The sequence below is a fragment of the Labeo rohita genome, chromosome 19 (assembly GCF_022985175.1).
Source record: "Labeo rohita strain BAU-BD-2019 chromosome 19, IGBB_LRoh.1.0, whole genome shotgun sequence".
Classification (NCBI taxonomy): Eukaryota; Metazoa; Chordata; class Actinopteri; order Cypriniformes; family Cyprinidae; genus Labeo; species Labeo rohita.
In genome coordinates this window covers 7,309,852-7,330,482 of record NC_066887.1, presented here as the reverse complement: position 1 = coordinate 7,330,482, position 20,631 = coordinate 7,309,852, and the positions used below count along the sequence as shown (strand labels likewise).

Here is a 20,631-nt window from a genome sequence, read left to right as displayed (position 1 = left end):
TATTCTGGGTTTACATCCCACAATTCTGAGTTTACATCTGACAAATTTCATATCATGATTGTCATAATTCTAATAATACATTTAAAATCTGAACACTGCAGTAACCATCAATTAATTTCAATTGGAAATGTTGTTATTTTTGTCACACATGTAAAGAATCAGTGCACATACTCTCTGTGTTCAAGTGACTTGACACAATGACAGTAACGGACACATGCGAGATGTTGTCTGTTTTACGTCAAGGCTTTGAAATGTAATTAAGTTCTCCATTACGCACTGTGCAGGCTTCAGCCGCAGCTGATGACTGATAAATAGTACTAAGGATAAATCAAGCTGCCAACTTTCATGGCCTCTCACACTCACTCATCACAGCTTCTCCTTTTGGAGATGTCTAACTCACTGACTCTACATTTCAGTTCAGTTCTCCCCGTGAAACAGCATGGAACACTAAAAACAGTGGAAAGTCGCACGTCTCAATTCCTCCTCCACCCTCCACGTGCTGCCAGAGGAGGCATGCGTGTACACACTTTTTTTCCATTTCAGCTGCATTTCATCATTTTACCCACACGCACTCCCCTCAGTCCACGCCTGATGTTTGCTGCCAAATATGTTCTCCCCACACAGAATTAACAAAAATAAGGGGGATGGGTAAAAGACAAACATCATTCACTCCTGTACAAATTAATCTCATTCAATCAGAGGACCGTGCCTGAGACGGCTTGCCAAGCCCCGGCAGCTTTGACGAATCCGCGACGGCATCGCTAATCAATTCTCACCAGCGCTGTGTTCGGCAGACAGATTGTTTCTCTCTTTTTTTCTTTGACTGATGGCACAGGCACTGTCGCTACACCACAAAAAAGAAGAAACTCTGCAACTTCTGTTCACATCAATTTGGCATGAAGTGAAAATAGACATTCTGACTAGCTTGAAATCTTAATTGAAGCTTTTATGATGAATATGAAATTACAGTGGACTGTAGTTTATTTACATGGGGGAAAAACTGAAGTGGATACAAGCTTTAAACATGTGTTGTGTTTCAAAAAGACGCATAATCACTCAAAACAAGCATCATCTGTTCAAACGGGGTCTGCAGCTCCACACCCAAACAATGACATTAATTAATGGAGATTACGCAGGCAAAAAGTTCATCATAACACTGGAGATAGCTGGAGGGACTAGATGACAGCTGAGTGAGATTTCAGCCAAGAAACACAAGCCTAAAAAGCCTAGACTATAAAACGTTGCTGCTAGATATTCAACAAAGCACTTACAAGCTGGCCAACTGCCCCATTACTTATTGATTGCTAAAGTGTTTCAGGCAGAGGTGTAACCTCATTTAGATTGGTCCAGGGGAGAACTCATACTTTGCAGGAGAAATAAAGAAAACAATCTCTTTTTCTTCCAATGGTTTTCATAAGAAACCTAAATATTTTTAGGAGCTGAGAACTACTGCTTTAGAAGTTTTAACGCAACTAACTACCATAGTAGTTCCGATGCAGCTGTGCAAAAAAAGCATCCAGTAAAACAACGAAGGATGTCACGGTTCATCGAGTCAGTCTAGACTGCTCTGAATCTCAGAGACGGCCTGCTTTTATTGGACAATTTATCCTATCTGTTCCTCATTACAGGGTATAATGGCCAACTGTTTGCCATGCAAGTATCCAGTGACAGAGATAGGGATGCATGCTGGGATAGCCGACAAGACGTAGCGTAATCGCTTTACAACTTCATGCATGTCTATTACCACATCTATACAGTGTAAATACAAACCTCACATGATATAAAGTCAAACAGAAGAGGGAGACACACAAGAGGAATGGGAAAGGACCTGGAAAGTTTCCTGGGATATTGTTTGGCTTCATGCAAATGTGTGAGTTCTTTGAAAAGAGAATGGTCATGATAATATCTGATGACTCTGATAAGCTTAAAAATCAAACATATAAGTTTACTTAAAAGATAGTTTTGTTCCAAAACCTAGTGAGTTCCTTAGACAGCCTGTAAAAGCATTGTGGACACTCAAAATGCAAACGCCGTTGCAAAAGGTAGAAAGCTTTCGAAGATACGTAATTTTGGTCAAATTCTTGGATAAAAATCACATGCATCTTTTGGATAAAAGACAATCCCAGAATGCATTGCATAGAGCTCAATGAAAACATAGATATATGTATTTCTTCATATACTGAAAACTGTTGACAAAAGTGATTGAATTCAGCAACCCGTGAAGGTTTATAATGTTTAGGATTTTTCTTTAGAAAATAGTCGCCTAAGTAGGCAGTAGACAGTGCATGAACTTGTTAGAGAGTTTTAGTGTTTTGAAGCTCTACATATTTTCCCAGGAGTTGTGGCTGTCCCCAATTATAACGTATCTGTAAAAATTCACCATGCAGTCCAAATAAAGCCAAGCTCCAAATGAACTTTGTTTCAACTGCAAGACTCCCCTGTCAACCAGGGAACGATATATTGAACCTTCTGTATTTTTCACAGAGAGGCAGTCTGTAAATTGCAACATGAGTGATGGAGGGTGGAGATGGGATCTAACCACATCCTCCAGACAGGATGGGTAAAGAGGGCCATGAGAATGACTGATCTGGGCATTCCGGTTCCGCTGGTCTTACCCTTCCTTAGTGGGTGAGAGACATTGCAACACAATAGCCCCATGGAGCTACCCAGCCTGTGCACTCCTTAATGGGACAGATATGGGTTCTCTTACAATGCTAGTCTTTTAACAAGAGGTTCATGCATAATTTACAGCTGATAAAAACCACAACGGGGTAAGGTCACTCCAGGAACTAGGGCTCTGATCCTATTACCATTTAGCTCTTGGTGAAAACCCATGATGAAGAGCTGTGACTGAGGTTAAGTTTAAAGGGTAATGGGTGCATTTATGTTAATCTCTTATTTTATAAACAGAAATGACTAGAAGGCATCCAGGAATTTTAATATATCCGCCTCCAGTGACAAAGTGGCATCCTCCAAATCCACCTCTAGCTTCAACGTTTTCAAAATGTTCCAAAATTATCTGCAAATTTAATGTATTTGTTTACAAATCAGTTTAGGGCAGGGGTCTTCAAACTCGGTATTGGAAAGCTAGTGTCCTGCAGAGTTCAGCTTGCCTCAACACGCCTACCTGGAAGTTTTCTAGTATGCCTACTAAGAGCTTGATTAGCTGGTTCAGGTGTGTTAAATTAGGGTTGGAGCCAAACTCTGCAGGACACCAGCCTGCAGGACCAAGTTTGGAGACCCCTGGTTTAGAGTATCTATACTGCAAATTGGCTTACAATTTTCAAGCATCTACCTCCAAATTGGTCTAAAGCCCCAAATCATGCTACAGATTTCAAATTACTACCTCTAACCAACTGGTCTACAGAAATCAAGGTCCGTATCCAATTTGGTCTACAGCTGCCAAGGGATCTACCTCCAACTCAGTCTATAATTTCAAGCAACTACCTCGAAATTCAATCTACAGTTTTGAAGATCTATGCCTTCAATTTGGTCTACAGCACTGGTCTCAAACTTAATTCCTGCAGGGCCACAGCTCTGCACAGTTTAGCTACAACCCTAATCAAACACACCTGATCCAGCTAATCAAGTAGAAACTTCCAAGTAGGTGTGAGCAGGAGCTGGTTGGAACTAAACTCTGCAGAATTGCAGCCCTCCAGGAATTGAGTTTGAGACCTCTGGTCTACAGGAAAGGTCTTTGCTCTTGGAGACCCACTGTCCTGCAGAGTTTAGCACCAACCCTAATCAAACACACCTTAACCAGGTAACTAGCTTGAATAATCACAGGTAGGTGTGTTGAAGTAGGCTGGAAATAAACTTTTTAGGACAGTAGGTCTCCAAGAGCAGGGGTCTTAAAACTCGGTCCTGGAGGGCAGGTGTTCTGCAGAGTTTACCTCCAACTTGCCTCAACACACCTACCTGGAAGTTTCTAGCATGCCTAGTAAGACCTTGATTAGCTGGTTCAGGTGTGTTTAATTGCGGTTGGAGCAGGACACCAACCCTCCAGGACTGCGTTTTGAGACCCCTGATCTATGATTTTAGTCTAAAGTACCTGCATCCAATCTGCCTCAAGTTTTTTTTTCTTTTTTTTTTTTTTTACTGTATCTGCATTCAAATGATGCCTTCAGACGCAAAGTACAGTATTTGCCACCAGTTTCATTGCATCTGTCTTTAGTTTCTCTCCTCCACCTGTGTGTAAGGGTGTACTTAAGATACAGGTACAACAAAGAGGTCAGAGTAAATCAAACCTCCTGTGGATCAGCCCAGCTGGCCAATATATGGAGAGAACCAGACAGAAGTGGAGTGAAACAGTGAATGGGCAGCCAAGTGAAACAACAAAAAAGGAAAAAACCGAGGGGCAAGCACCTGCTGGGAGCCGCGGAGGGAGGGATTATGGCAGGATGTCCCAATTCATCCCACTATAATCCCTGAGCCTCACCCTTCAAACAACGCCTTGCTCTGATGTTACATGTGGGGCTGTATCTTCTGTATCTTTGATTAACTTTCTGGACAACGGCAAGAAAGAGAAGTTGGGTTTACCCCATCGGAAGGGGAAAGAAATAGCGTCTGGATCCCTGGGGCTCGTAGGAGGTTAGGAAAGGTGGGGTGACAAAATGCTTTGGTAACCTTTATATTCCACTGCTTTACAAGCAACAGCTGTTGCGAGCTGGAGTGAACAATCGGGGGGGCACAACATGATGTATATTACAGAAACATCCAGATGAAGTTTAATATCATGGTGCCATGTAGGAACACGCATGGTAACTGGTTTACATTACATGCAATTACATGAAACGTGTTAATGCTTAATCATTTGCACATTGAGAAGTTGTCCCAAGTTTCCTCTACTTGATCTGCCTCCAATCACAGGAGGCAGTCAAAATCGCCAACTTTAAACAACTGAAGCTGTCCCATCTGCATCAGCGGTAGGATATTAAACACAAGCCTCATTCAGAGTGCCCTGTTGTGTTCTGTGATCTCTGTTGGTGTAATGTCAAATCTTTGGTAACGTGATCCCTCTCCACAGTCTCGAGCGCACAGCGTGACGATAAAGTAAAACAGGTACTGCATGCACTCATGGACTCTCTAGTGTGTGCGATTGTTTTTAAGGCTGACGCTCCTCAAAAAGAGCACCAAATCATGCCGAACAGGAGGAGTTGGAGAGCTTCCACAAACAAAAGCACATTGCCGGCGCCAGGGGTAAAAGGGACGACCCCTCCGGTGTCAGCACCTCCCCCACAGATCCCGGAGCATCAAAGCATTCCACAGCGGCTGGAGTCACTCCTAATCTCAGCAGCAGGCTCTGGCTCTCTCCGGATCAGATGAGTGGAGCAGGGGAGAAGCTCGCAGGGAGGGAGAAAGAGATGAATGATTGCAGGAGGGAGATGGATGGAGCCATGAAGAGAGGGCAGGCACTGATAGACCCCGGGGGCAGAGATGTTTGAGTTTTAGGAGGGAAGAAAGGGGAGGAAGGGTGTATAAACCCTTTGTGTGCAACACTGATTCATCCAGCCTGTTTTCAGTCATGTGCATGTATTAACATGGAGGCAACTTTGAGATAACAGGATGAAAAGCACAGCCCTCATGGATCCAACAAGGTGATCTATAGAACTGAATAACACTGTAGGTATATTTTGATGTGCTGGTATGATATCTCGGACTTAGAGTTCACAGAGAGGCATTTTAGATTTACATGGCCAAAAATGTAACTTGGGCCTCGCCTTAAGCCTTTCTCAACTGACAAATCCTATAATCTTTTGATATTCTGAAAACGACCAGACAGTGATGTGATGCTTTGAAGTGTCTGCCGAACAGACATTCATAATGCTCAGCATACGTTGTGCTGCTTTGTGCTGTTTGTGTAATATGCCATCTATTTGACTTGTATTTTTAGAGCTAAACAAGAACCGTAGATTGACTGTGATCTAACATAGTTTACTTAGAATCGAACTGTTCAAATCTGCTCGGTACGCATCCCATCATCATTAAATCCATCTTCCATCATGTCCAGCTGCTCTGTGGTATATAGGCTTTAATAAAATTGTTTGGCGACGCACACAAACACTTGTCAATCAAAAAAAAAAAAAAAATTACACCACATACAAAGCATAAATGCATGCAAGACTCTTATGGACAGAACCCTGGATCTGACTGTGGAGTTCTGATATCACTAGAATATCGCACACCAGATCAGATTCAAGGACCTGAACTGTTTTGTACATATATTTGCTACTATGTTCCCAGAAGGAGAAAAGTGAAAATGTACGATAAAGAAGAATGGCCCGTTCTCCAAATGTTCTCCAAACATCTTTCATTCTCTCGCTGACTTGCTGTTTCTAGTACACATGCTAACTCTCTCTCTTTTTTTGCTCTCTGCTAAAGCTAAACAGCTCCAGATGGGCCACATGGTCCTGATAAACTCTCCCAGCAGCCTCTGCCAGTGCAGAGCAGCTGGCTCTGAGAGCGCGGTGAGGAGCCAGCGGCACATGTGCCGAGCAGCCCACGGCAGCCAAGAGAGTGCAGGGGGATCCCTGATTCTGGGTCATTCATGAGCCCGCTCTAATAAACAGTGCTGAAATGATAATCGCTACAAAACGGTGACAAAGCAGAACCACAAAGCCAGGGTTGGGTTAGATGGTCAATAAAAAGTAGGGTAAATATTTGTGAACGAATTGTTCTTTTAAATTAGCTCTCTCTTTGTAATGATTGAGTTGATTTGACTTGCAAAGCACTTCTAAATCACTCATCTGTAATTGTTTTATTTGAAAGTAAAACTGTAAGGTGGAAAATGCTTACAGAGATTGTGTTATAATGCAGTGATCAAAACTTTTTTTTTTTTTTAATTAGCTTAACGGAGAATATGCCAACAGGCAAACAGTTTATTTGAGCTCTGATTTAAATGAATCATTTTTAAAAACGTTTTAATAAAATTAGCTGTCTAAATGAACTGATTGACTGAAATGAATCAAAAGTATTGTGTGGGAATTTCATTTTGTTTTTGAGAGAGGACATTTTATTTATGGGATGAAAACCTACTACTGTTTAAAAGTTTGGGGTTTTAAGATTTAAAAAATGTTTTTGAAATAAGTTTCTTATGCTCACCAGGGCTGCAACAGTAAAAAAATCAAATATTATTGCAATTTAAATATTTATTTTTATTTAATTTAATTAATAATTTAATCCTGTGATGAATCACTGAATTACTCCAGTCTTCAGTTTCACATGATCCTTCAGAAATCATTCTAATATGCCGATTTGCTGCTCAAGAAACAATTCTTATTATCAGTTCTAAAAACATTTTTTGCAGCTTAACATTTTGGTGGAAAATGAAACATTTACATGATGCATTTTTGTTTTAGACTTCTTTGATGAATAGAAAGTTCATAAAACAGCACGAAAAAGTATTTATTTAATTTTAAGAATATCATGCTGACCCCAGACTTTTGAAAGGTGGTGTAGATGTTAATTAAATCTCAAATATTTCCCATGTTAGTCAAAACACTAAGATTCAGTAAAAAGACTAGTGAAAGATACTTTCTGACCCTGAGCTGGAGAATACATGAATGTGATTTTGATGTCCTTCCCTGAGGAGCACTCTATTTCAGACATGCAGAATAAACTTTGGACCTGCAAAGACACTCCAGCTAATTTCTTATTGCTTTTCTGCCTACCTAAGTCAAGTTCTCAAGCAATACCATGAAAGATGGTTTGGTATTGGATTGACCTTTAACCTTGCACCCTACCACTCTGCCTTCATATATCAGCTCATTAGTCAGGTGAGCCCAAAGACGTGAGGTCACAGAGGTCACGACGAGAAAAATACAAACCTGACCCCTCAGCGGTCACCTACAAATGCCGCCGTTCATCACAAAAAACACAGCTATGACATTAACATGCACCTCAAGAGAATAACAATATGGATTTTTGCAACACAAAGCTCTTAGCATCTAAACACACTACAGATTCAATTATAAAGGTAGATTTAAGCCATCATGTTTTACCTTAAGTGCACTGCATCACCGCTAAACATCCAACCGCTAAAAGCCTGATATCAGCTCTTCTCTCAGCACCACAGTCATTTTACATCAGCTTCTAAAAACACAGGCCTGGCAGTAAGAAACTTAAAGCAGCTCTACGCCTCGCTGAGTTCTCATAAGTGCTCTTTAAAACTCCAGAACATGTGACAAACAAATGCTCTCTGAATGGCTGTTTTGAATCCTAGAGTATGATCATGCATATGCTTAATAGACTGAATATATGCTTTTAGTTATTTTAGTACATAAACTTAAAAAAACAAAAAAACAAACATTTTTTTTTTTGTTTCAGAAAAATTTATTTTACTCTGAACATGCCACAGCGCAGGAATAAAATGGGCTGCGAACAACATTTCACACTGATTTGTCTGGAAGCATGCAGTGGCCAAGTCAAATTAGACTTAACATCATATTTCAAACTATGAATAAAACAGAACAGGACTTGACCAATAACAGTAATGCATTCTGTCATTTAAAACAAGCTAAGTGTAAAAACAGAAACTCCTGTTTTCTATTTACAGGCCTATTTTAGAGCTCCATTGCTTTAAATGTGATCGTGAGCGTGTTTACATGACTTACGGGCTTCGGGAGGTATTTATAACTTAAGCCGTGCTCGCATTCACTCTGGGAGGTGTTACTATAAAGTTCCTGCACGATGACGGCTTTCTAGAGCCGCTACTGGACGGATGCCGAAAGGATACTAGTCTGCATACTTAATGCAGTTGCTCATGATTTCATTAAAGGCAACTAAAAGCTGTTTGTTACGTAATAGAAAGCGCAAGCTGCTGAGACTACGGCGGAGAGGGGAGGGGGTTGAGAACGAGACAGACAGAGATACCAGCACTCCTATAAAATCCCTGTCTAAATCCCGTGTACCCACTTAAGATGTCTGTCAGTCTTTATACAGGGCTGCAACTTAACCCAGCCAGTGTGGTTTAACAATAGAGCAGACGTGCTGCGCTCAGACAGGTGGTCTAGACTGGCACCGAGCCAGACGCTGAGGACCCACGCCACCCTCCCCTCTGTTTTAACACATCCTTCATGCGTGATGTCACACCGATGCACCCCAACGCTGTCAGTCACTGCTGGGTGGCATCACAGAGCGCTGCTAGAACGCCTCACGACAAAAAGATGAAGGGAGACGGAGAGCCCAAGGATATGGGAAGCTTTTCATGCACAAAATCAGGCTGAGAGAGTTCTGCTGGATCATCTCTAGTGTTTTGACTACTGGTGTAAAGTCTGATCCAGCCTGAGCTGCCGCCTTAAATAGAAAGTGACTATCTGAGAAGGCAACCAGTGTTTTTGGTGCCATTTGAAGGGAGATTTTAAGTTCACCCGAAATTAAAGGATTAGTTCACTCCTAAATTAAAATTTCCCTGATCGTTTACTCACCACCATGTCATCCAAGAGGTTCGTGTCTGTCCTTCTTCAGTCGAAAAAACTAAGGTTTTTGAGGAAAACATTCCAGGTTTTTTTTCAATGGGTTGAAGGTTCAAATTGCAGTTTCAGTGCAGCTTCAAAGTGTTCTACATGATCCCAGCTGAGGAACAAAGGTCTTATCTAGTGAAACGATCTGTCTTTTCCAAATAAAATTTATATACTTTCTAACCACAAATGCTCATCTTGCACTAGCAATTCACGCATTGCGTAATCACGAAATACTTAAAAAGGTAGTATAGGGCAAAAACTCCTTCTCCTTTTCTCCTCCAATTTAAAAATCATACAACCTCGTTGTTTTTCCCTTTTTTGCAAAGAGCGTTTGACTTTCTTTGCTTGCTCACTTTGTAAACACTGGGGCGGTACTTCGGCTTACGTCACACGTGACCTTTCCAACGTGATTATGTAATGTGTCGAGCTAGTGCAAGATAAGCATTTATGATTAACCCTTAAATGCATACCTCGGGTCTTTAGCGACCCGGGATGTCATTCACTACCCTCTCCCTTCTTCATTTTTTAAAGTTAGATATCAACTTTCTTAGTATTCCTTAATCTATTCATTACAAACAATGTAACAAGAAAAAAAAAAATACAATTTAAAAGAATGTCTGTTTTCTGCTTTTTTTTTTTTTTTTTTATAAAAAAAAAAGTGTATAGGGTCGCTAGAGACCGGAGGTTTGAATTAGTGCAAGTATATTTTTTGTGCAAAAATATTCTAATATCTGATGTCTCAGCACGTGCAATTCACCTTTATTCCTCGAGGTGGCACTGTTTAATAGACAATAATGACGATGTTTCACTCGTTATTACCGCAGGCATAAAACAAAAGAATATCATCAGCAAAAACTGAACTGGTTTGAATGGCTTTACTGCAGAGCAATTACTGCATGGCATACAATATAAATGTAACTGTCATTTGATGGTGGATGTCGTGAATAAGCTGCCAGCGTTCAAACTAATGATTTTGAAGTCACTGAAAATGGTAGTTTTGCAAATGTAGTTGAAATCGTAATGTGAGCCAGATGTTGAATGTACTGTGGAAATGCACTTTGAGGATGACGGCGATGCTAAACATTCATGCATTTAAGGGTTAAAAGGTATATTATTATTATTATTTTTTTTTTTTAGAAAATGACCAATCGTTTAGCTAGATAAGACCCTTATTCCTTGACTGGGATAGTGTAGAGCCCTTTGAAACGGCACTGAAACTGCAATGTGGACCTTCAACCTATTGGTCCCTATTAAAGTCCACTATACAGAGAAAAATCCTGGAATGTTTTGCTCAAAAACTTTTTTCTTTTCGACTGAAGAAAGACATGAAAATCTTGGATGACATGTGGGTAAGCAAATCATCAAGAAATATATTTCTGTCATTTGCTCACACTCACAACTTTCCAAACCTGTATGAATTCCATTCTTCTAAGGAAGACAAAAGATGACCTTTTGATTATTGTCTCGGTGGGTTTTTTGTTCATTCACTGGAAGTCAGTGGTCACCAAAATTGTTTGCTTACAAAAAAATTCTTCAAATATTCCTTTTTTCTACGGAAGGCCAATTTGAAACAACACGAAGCTGAGTAAATGATGGTTTTCATTTTTGAGTGAACTATCCCTTTAAGAACAGGTAAATCTCATAAGTTACACCACAATAGTCCAACATACAACAACATGATAGATATGGTTGCATTTAATTTAGATCAAAATGATAGTCCTTGTGAACCACAGCACAGGTAATAAAAATAAATATAAAATAAAAATAAATAAATGAAAAAAAAAAGTCAAAAAAGCATGTAGCTAGTTTATGTCAGTCCAGACACAACTATTTCATGGATATAGCTCCAAAATAAATAACTAACATAGTTTTGCTTATTGACGTTCTGTTTATATTACCAAGTGTCTTAAATTTTTTTTTTACAGATTCAAAACCATGTCTATCACAAACTTGGTAGACTAGTTCTTCTCAACGTAGCAGCCTTGTTATCATGACTGTTTCATAGCAGACTGACAAAAACCTGTGCAACATGAATCTTGAAAACGGCATAAAGCTAGCTAATCAGATTGAACCTTTCCTTTTCAAAAAGCCCTTGCTGTGTTTGTTGTCAATACACATCATATGGCCCGTGAAGAGCGAGACTGTCATCTGCTGCCAGACCACTGTGAAGAATCACGAATGGATTTTGTGGAAATCTGGATTAACCTGATGAATAACCTGATGAAACCAAAGACACACACACACACACACACACACACACTTTCCTCCCTCGGAAATGATGTTAAAAGAACACAAACACACTACTTGCTCAGAACAAAAAACGTACAGATAATTTACTCCCCTCGTCTTCCAAGATGTTCATGTCTTTCTTTCTTCAGTCGTAAAGAAATTATGTCTTTTGAGGAAACCATTTCAGGATTTCCATATAGTGAAATTCTGAAATGTTTTTCTCAAGAAACAATTTCTTTATGACTGAAAAAAGAAAGACATGAACATCTTGGATGACAAGGGGGGTGAGTAAATTACCTTTAAACTGATCAAAAGTGACAGTAAAGATGCTGATAAAGTTACTAAAGAACTATTTAAAATAAATGCTGTTCTTTTAAACTTAAAATTCTATTCAAAGAATCCTGAAGAAAATGTATATTGGCTTCCACAATAATCAAATTATAATCAGTGTAATTGTTTTTAACAATGATTATAATAAGAAACATTTCTTGTCAGTACAACAGAATGCTTTCTAAGACATTGTAGACTGGAAAAGAGCAGCACAGACATTCTGCTAATTTTTTTAAAATATCTTTTTGTGTTCCAAAGCAAAAAAACAAAACAAAACAAAACAAAACAAAAAAAAAAAAAAACAGTAATTTGTGTTTGGAACAACATGAGTGTGAGCAAATGACTAGATTTTGATTTCTGGATAAATTATCCCTTTAAGAGCAGTGTTCATAACTCAGACGTATTGCCAAAATAAACCTAAAGCACAGTTAATGGAGCACAGCTGCCATTCAACACTTCTTCTTTCAACATGGTAAACTGTTTTAGAGCCAATCAAAAGACAGGAATCCAAGCGACCGCAAAAGCATATATAGAAAAGCACACATGCCAAGGTGAATTCATCTCACTTAAACCATCAGTAACATTAAAATGACAAGCCCTAACATACTTTGGGCACAGAAGCTGAGATTATGGCTCACTGCTCCTACTTATCCCGCCTCAGCCAATCGGCAGCCACGATTGTCTGCTGTTCAAATACCTCAGCCCTCAAACACAGGACATTCCTGCCCTGTGAATCAGCTGAAGTTTGGAGCCAAACGGCCTACCTGAGAGTTGTCTTCTCACGCTATACCTCTCAATTCATCCCCACGTACAGCTGAAAACACGAGTCACGCTCCAATCATGTTTAATCGCCTCGCTTGTCGCAGTTATCGATCTGCTATACCATTAGAGTGGATGGTGTAGTATGTAGCGCAACCAGCGGGTTTAGAGGAAAATCAATATGGCTATTATAGAGCCGTATGTACTGAAGCCATGGTCGGCAATATCTGCATGAATAGGTTGCATTTTGAAGCAGATGGGAGAAAAAATAAAATAAATAATAATTATATATATACATGTGTTTCTAAAAAATAAAATTAAATTAAATTACATTTAAAAATTTAAAAATAAGTTTTGTACTTTTTCTAGCACAATCTGACTTTGTTTCTCGCAAATCTGAAGAAAAAAGACATAAAAAGACATAAAATAAAATAAAATAAAATAAAACAAAATTAAATTAAAAAATAATTTGACAATTGTTTCTCGCAATTTTGAAGAAAAAGACATGTATACTATGGAAGCATGTTTCTAAAAAAAAAAATAAAAATTTTCTTCAGAATCCTCAAAATAAACACATATAACTTGATTTTTCAAAACAGTTTGATCCATGAGTGTTGTGTTAAAACTCTTGACCTGGGTGCACTGTGCTGCCATGGGTACGGCTGTAGTTTAATGACTGTGGAGTTGCACTAGTGAACACTGACACGAATAGTGTGAAAAGGCCTTAAGAAACACACTAAAATTTATTCTCAACACACCCAGAGTAAAGAAATGGTGTAAAGGCGGCACTGACCCAACACAAAAGAGTAATTTGGCAGCGACAACGCAGCCACTAGACAAACAATTGGAACGATCCTCTCCTTAAGAAGGGTTCTCAAACAAGTAAACACAAATAAACGCTAAAAAGACAAGCCTCTTCAGCGCCTGCCACGTTTGGTGCCCCCTTGTCTCCTCTAACTGGGGTTTTGTGTGTATTCGGCACATCTAGGCAACTGCGATTTTAATCGAAAGATGGGAAGTTGCCACTTTGACACTTGGCAGAACTTGGAGGCCTCTCCATTTCTCAATCCTGGGAATGCAAACAGCAGTCGTCTCCCAAACGGCTTTCCACATCCCTCCCCCTGCAACCTGGCCAGCCCCTGCACCTGTGCCTCTGTCTGTTTCTCCCCTCCCTTTCATTCTCTCTCTCTCCCTAGCTTTCTTTTTGGGTTTATTGTAGGCCAGGTGTGAGAGACGTTGGCACTGCCTCAATCAGACTCCTTGTTGTTGTCCTATGTGGGCAGCAGATGCCTAATAAGTTGCCCAGCATGCACACACATGCAAGAACGCAAACTTCCAACACATGCAAGACTCGCGGGCACCATAGAAGTCCATTAAATGGAAAGAAATCCTAAAATTGTTAGGATAGGACAATATTCTGACTTTATTACTCACTATTGTGATTTTCTATCATGCAAGTCTGAGAAAGTCACAACTGCGAGTTTCTCTCGTCATTCTAAGGAAAAAAAGTCAGAACTGTGAGAAAATAAGTCAGAATGGCAAGATGCAAACAGTCAGAATTGATAGTTTGTCTCAATTCTAACTTTATTACTTTATAACTTTATTACAAATACATTTGTGAGAAAAAAAAAAAAAGTCATAATTCAGACTTTTTTCTAGCAATTGCGAGTTTGTATCCCTCTTTTCTTATTTTATTACTTGCAATTGCGATTTTATATCATCCAAGCCTGAGAAAAAGCTGAGGAAAAAAGTCAGAATTATGAGAAAAAAAGTCAGAATTGCAAGATACATTTAGTCAAAAGTCAAAAAGTCAAAATTTAGTTTTTATTTTCAACTTGCAATTGCAAGTTTACATCGTCTGAGAAAATGTCACAATTGTGAGTTTCTCTCATAATTCTGAGAAAAAAAAATGTCAGAATTGTGAATTTATATCATGCAATTCTGAGAAAAAAATTTGAAACGTAAATTGTAAATTGTGAAATGTAAACTCACAACTGTGAGGAAAAAAAAGTGAGTGAGATATAGAATTAAAAAAAACAAAAAACTCTGTGACAGAAACTGTCTTTTATACATAGGCTTATAATGTACGCAATTATAATAACATATAAGAAATAATAAATATATAGCATTAGGATAGGACAATATCTGGCTTGAAAATCTGGAATCTGAGGGTGCAATTTACAAAAACTCTCCTAATGTTCAAAGTCATACAGGTTTAGAACGACATGAGTGTGAATACATGACAGAGCTTTTATTTTTGAGTGAACTGTCACTTTAAGAGCAGGCCACACTCATGTGTGGGCAGAGCAAAGCCCTTAATGGCCCACAGTGCTTTACCGTTTATTCTGCATCTGCTGTTCCCTACTTCTTTGTGCCTGCTTAAATCTCCACTGCCCATCTCGCCTCTTTTTCACCTCCCACTCGCTCCACGTAAAGCTGTTTTAATGATGATGTCTCCAGGACAGCGCTCTGATTAACGACTATAACAGGGTATTAAGTGACAGGTAAACTGCCGACAGGTGCTTTTTGCCCAAACACACGCCACCTCTCTCAATCTCCCATAGGTGCTTGCGGTTTGATAGACAGAACCCCAGACAGAAGGTCTCTGTGAATGTTTCTTTCAGGAGGGGGTTGAAACGGACATCTGCTGGGGTCTGGCCGCTGCGGTGTGGAAGCGCTGCGTTGTGTGGCGTTCGGTGGGCGCTGGGCAGAGTCGTCTTTGAAGCGGCGTCTGCGCTCAGAGCTGTTTTGTTCCCTCCAAGCCGGTGGCGGGATTAATTCAGACTCTCCAGAGGAAGAAAAGCCTCTTCAGTGGGCCTACGCAACTGTTTGTAAGGGGGTTTATGGCACGCCATGAAAGTTGTGCCATTAAACAGTGGGCTTGATGAATAGGTCTTCCATAATGCTAATGCCACCCATCTATGTGAATGTGTGACTGAGCACTGAATGTGGCTGTGCACTCAGATCAAAGTCAAATCCTGTTTGAATGGAGACGGGCGACTTAAAAATGAGTAACACGGCAAAGACCTCAAATACCAAATTATAATGCCAAGTGCAACATAAAAGAAGGGAGTTTGAATGAGGTAAACACTTACACAGCTGGCATGTGGGTAAAAATACATCATTTTTAATAATTCTTTGTCACCTTTTAGCATTGAATGACATGCATTTACTGTCGAAATTTCAGCTTCAGCCATTTTTCATGATTTTAGTTCACTGCGCTTTCAGCAATGCATTCTGGGACTGGATTAAGTGTTGAGTAGAGCTCTGATACTGTGCCAGAATCTGGCCAAATGAAAGCATAATGTGACAATGAGAACTAGCATTGAGTCCAAGTCCACCTAGACAAGTCTGAGTTGAGTTTCATTCATTTTATGTTGTTATTTGTCTGAGATTTGACTGTCCAAAATGCCGAAGTCCATGTCAAGTTCAAGTACAAGTCCAACCAAGTGCGTTTGAGTCTAAGTTAATTCATAATTGTGGTCTGAGTTCAAGTCCCTTTAATGAGAACTAGGGTGGATATCAAGATTTAAAAGAATAATGGCTTACATTTTGGCCTGTTTATCCTACAAAGCAATATACTTGGAATAAAGTGCAAGAGTCTACTTTTATGAAGCTTTTGTGTCTTGAAAGCTTCAGTCCTCATTCATTGTAAATTCAGGGAAAGGAATGACCAGTATATTACTCTCAATTTCTCCTTTTACAGGGTTCATACAGACACTGTAAAATGAAAATCCAGGACTTTCAAGGACTTTCAATCACTACTTTTTTTTTTTTTTTTTTTTTTTTTTAAAGAACTTCTTTCAGAACTTCTCTTCTATCAGAACTCACTTATGTCTTTTATTTTAAATTCTAAAAAAAATGAAAAAGATAAATAAAAATGTACTAATAAAAATGGCAAAAATAAAGCACATTCAAAATATTAATACTAAAATATTACAAAGTATACTACACTTTTACTATAGTAAAACCATGGTTAATTTTCTTAAGGGGTTTGTATTTGTGTATACTTTCTTTTTCTTTATTTTTTATAACTGTACTGTCTTAATGGTTCTACTGTTTAAAACTTTAAAAATCAAATAATAATACACAAAATCGCTCTGAAATCCTGATTTGAAACAAATGATTCGCGAACCGCACAAAGTCTCAATCGGAATCAAATGATTCACGATCTGTGCTCTGCAATCCTGATCTGAATAACGATTAGCAAACCATTTCAGATCAGGACTCGGATCGCGAATCACTTGATTTGGTTCAGGACTTCAAATCACATATCAAGAATCATTTTATTTGAATCATTCAATTAGCGGAATGATTCACGAACTCGTTGCGATACGAGATTTGAAGTCCCGATCTAAAACAAATGATTCACGACATGCAAAGTTCCAATCTAAATCAAAGGATTCGATATACGCGATTTTGAGTTTCAAAAAGCTCTGTTTTACCCACCACTACATGCTTTTTAAAATCATTACAAGCGATGTTGAAATTCTAAAATGAATTGCTCTTTTAATTTGATCTTGTTTTCACTAGTGAATGGTATAAAAGTCATTTGAAATGAGTTTGAATCAATCTGAGCGGTTCCAGGGTAAATGACTCAATTGATGTGGTTCATCTGTTCCTCTTTTCGCAACTTCAGACATGTTTACACGACACTGTCAGTACTACTACTGGCTAACTTGATTGTTTTCTGACATTAACTGGAATAAGCAAAAAAGTATGCTGTTTTTTGAATTGTGCGTGCTTATTCATGAAATTAGACATTTATTTCATAGATATACTGTTTTTCATTCATTCAAGCACTTTTCAAGTACCTCTTCAGGAATATTGCCATTTTCAAGGGTTTTCCAGGCGTTAAATTTTAAAAAGTAAAATTCAAGTACTTTAAGCAATTTAAGCACCTTGTACGAACCCTGTTTTTATGTTTCAGAGAAGAAATAAAGCCATATGGTTTTGAAATGGCCATCTAATGATGACAGAAATGCCATTTTGGCCAAACTATTCTTTTGAGCCCTACGGTTCCAATAAACATCACACAAATTACAAGACAAGCTGCTTAGCCAGAAACCAAACCTAACCAGGACATTTGATGAAAAATATGAATCAACATAGAGCACCAAAAGTGCATTACAAGCTCAGTGTGGCCAAGGAAATTAGCAGTTTATGATTTCTCTACTGAAAAAGACCCGTCACTTGTTTTTCTCACCATTTTCTAGGCAGCGTCTGCCTCAAAGGCACAGCTCAAAAAAAAAAGAAAAAGAAAAAAACCTTGTCTATTATATTTCTTCTCCAAGCAGCTAGCATTCTCTCTCTCTCTCCGAGCTTTTCCAAATCACAGATTACAACATCCTGAGAAATTACACGCTGAATAGTTAATTACCGACTGTACTTGGACATATTAACTCTGCTGCTTTTAATTAATAATTAAAAATGTTTAAGCATGTCTTAAAGTGACTAATTAAAAACGACCATGACAGCAATTCATTTCAAAGAATTACCACTTGTTATAAGGTCCTCTGACTCCTTTTAATGAAGCTGTTTTTTTCCTAACTGTCATTTTCTGCTAAATAAAGCTGGAAATAGAAACAAATGGGGAAATTATAAACAGGAAGGCTGACGTCTTCAGCAAGTGAAATATCTCCATCTGAAAATACCGCAGTAATGATGCCATCCGTTTTCATACTCTCTTCTTCAGCTGTCTTTAAAAGTGCAGTCTCAGCTCGAGTTATCCGCCAGGGATCCAACCGACTCTTTAACATTGACCTCTGAGAGAGCGAGAGCGGTTCACTCACCTCTTTTTGGCCGGGCAGTCCTCTGAGTACTCGCTGCTTCCATCTGTGCTCTGAGAGCAAGACCCGTCCTCTTTACGTCCTCCCTTAGACCCACATCCATTCAGCTGCCCGTTTGACAAGGAAGCTGTAGAGAAAGACAGAAACAGCAAAAAAATTAAAAACAGTAACAACGTCCAGATGCAGCATGTCAAGTAATCAAATTTAAAATGAAATATCATCACCACCGTGTGGTTTTACTTTAATAACGCAATGCAGAACTGAAGTGGAGCACGAGCAAATGGAAAAAAAGAGAGATGTTTACTTCAGAGTCCAACCGTAGAGAGAGAGAGAGAGTGAGAGAGAGAGAGAGAGAGAGAGAGAGAGAGAGAGATGGAGGCTAAAAAAAAAAAAGTCACAAAACTTAACACTCAGCAGTCAGAATGAAGTCAGAATTGTGAGACATAAACTCACAGTTCAAACATAAGTACACAAAAGAATTGCAAGATACAAACTCGCATTTGCGAGAAAGAAAAGGCAGAGTTGCTAGTTTTTATCTTGCAATTCTGTCTTTTCTAGCAATTGTGATTTTATATCATGCAATTCTGAAAATAAGGCACAATTGCGAGTTTCTCTCGTAATTCTAAGGAAAAAAAGAATTGCAAGAAAAAAGTCAGAATTTCAAGATACAAACCCACATTAGCAAGACAAAAATCTAAATTGATAGTTTTTATCTCTCAATTCTGACTATTTCTCACAATTGCGAGTTTATATCCTGCTATTTTATATCATGCAAGTCTGAGAAAGTCAGAACTGCAAGAAAAAAAGTCTGAACTTATAGTTTTTATCTTTTAAACCTGACCTTATTTCTCACAGTTGCGAGTTTATATCATGGAAGTCTGAGAAAGTGTCACAATTGTGAGTTTATATCACGTGATTCTGAGAAAAAAAAAGAGTCACAATTGTGAGATATAAACTCGCAATTGCGAGAAAAAAAATGTCAGAATTGCTAGTCATCTCGCAATTCAGACATTTTTTCTAGCAGTTGAGAGTTTGTATCCCGCTATTCTTACCTTATAACTCGCAATTGGGATTTTATATCATGCAAGTCTGAGAAAAAGCCACAATTGTGAGCTTCTCTTGTAATCCCTCATAAAATCAAGTCAGAACTGCAAGAAAACAAGTCAGAATTGTGAGATACACACTCACATTTGTGAAAAAAAAGTCAGAATTTATAGTTTTTATCTCTCAATTCTGACTTTATTTCACACAATTGCGATTTTATATCATGCAAGTCTGAGAAAGTCACAACTGCAAGTTTTTCTTGTAATTCTAAGGAAAAAGAATAACAGAATTGCAAGAAAAAAAAGTCAGAATTCTGAGATACAAACTCTCATTTGCAAGAAAAAGTCAGAATTGATACATTTTTATTTTTAATTCTGAATTTATATTTGTTTATATCATGCAAGTCTGATAAAAAGCCAGAATTACAAATTTATATCATGTAATTCTGAGGGAAAAAAAAAGAAAAAAAGTCCCAATTGTGAGATAAAAAAAAAAAAGTGGCAGAAAAAAAAATTAATATTAAGTAATAAATAATAAATAATAAATAATAAATATTTTGCATTAAAAGTAAGATTCAGTGTCCAGTGAGTTACATGCTGAGTGTGAACAGCATTTAACACAAGGAAACCTGTAATACAACATGTAAACAGCTCTGGATGTTAACACTAGCACATCCAGGATTACTCCATTCTCCATTTATACGACTCAGCTGATTTAATTTCCGTGTTTAGTAACATTCGTTAAGTGAAAATCCAGAATCATCCAACATTTCCAGAGCTGGACATCAAATCTCCAACCGGCCGGAAAAACAGCTGGAGAAAAAAAGAAACTACAATAAAGCTGCTCTCCAACACATACATGAAAAGCTATAAAAATGCTTCTCTCTCTCATATACAGACCAATATGGCTGGACTTCAAAGCGTGCAAGCGAAGTCCTACGAGGTCTATTCTCACAGGACAACGCTGTCTTTGAGAAAATTGGGACAGTTTAACTCTAAATAGAAAAGCAGCAAAACAAC

General features: G+C 38.5%; 1 protein-coding gene across 1 annotated transcript in view; it reads right to left on the bottom strand.

Annotated features, from left to right (window-relative positions):
• jarid2b (jumonji, AT rich interactive domain 2b) overlaps window positions 1-20,631 on the bottom strand; it is a 119,776-nt gene that overhangs the window by 35,333 nt on the left and 63,812 nt on the right. Inside the window, exon 3 of the mRNA XM_051137228.1 lies at window positions 18,572-18,695. Coding sequence (XP_050993185.1) covers window positions 18,572-18,695 — 124 coding nt within the window. The remainder of the gene's footprint in view (window positions 1-18,571; window positions 18,696-20,631) is intronic.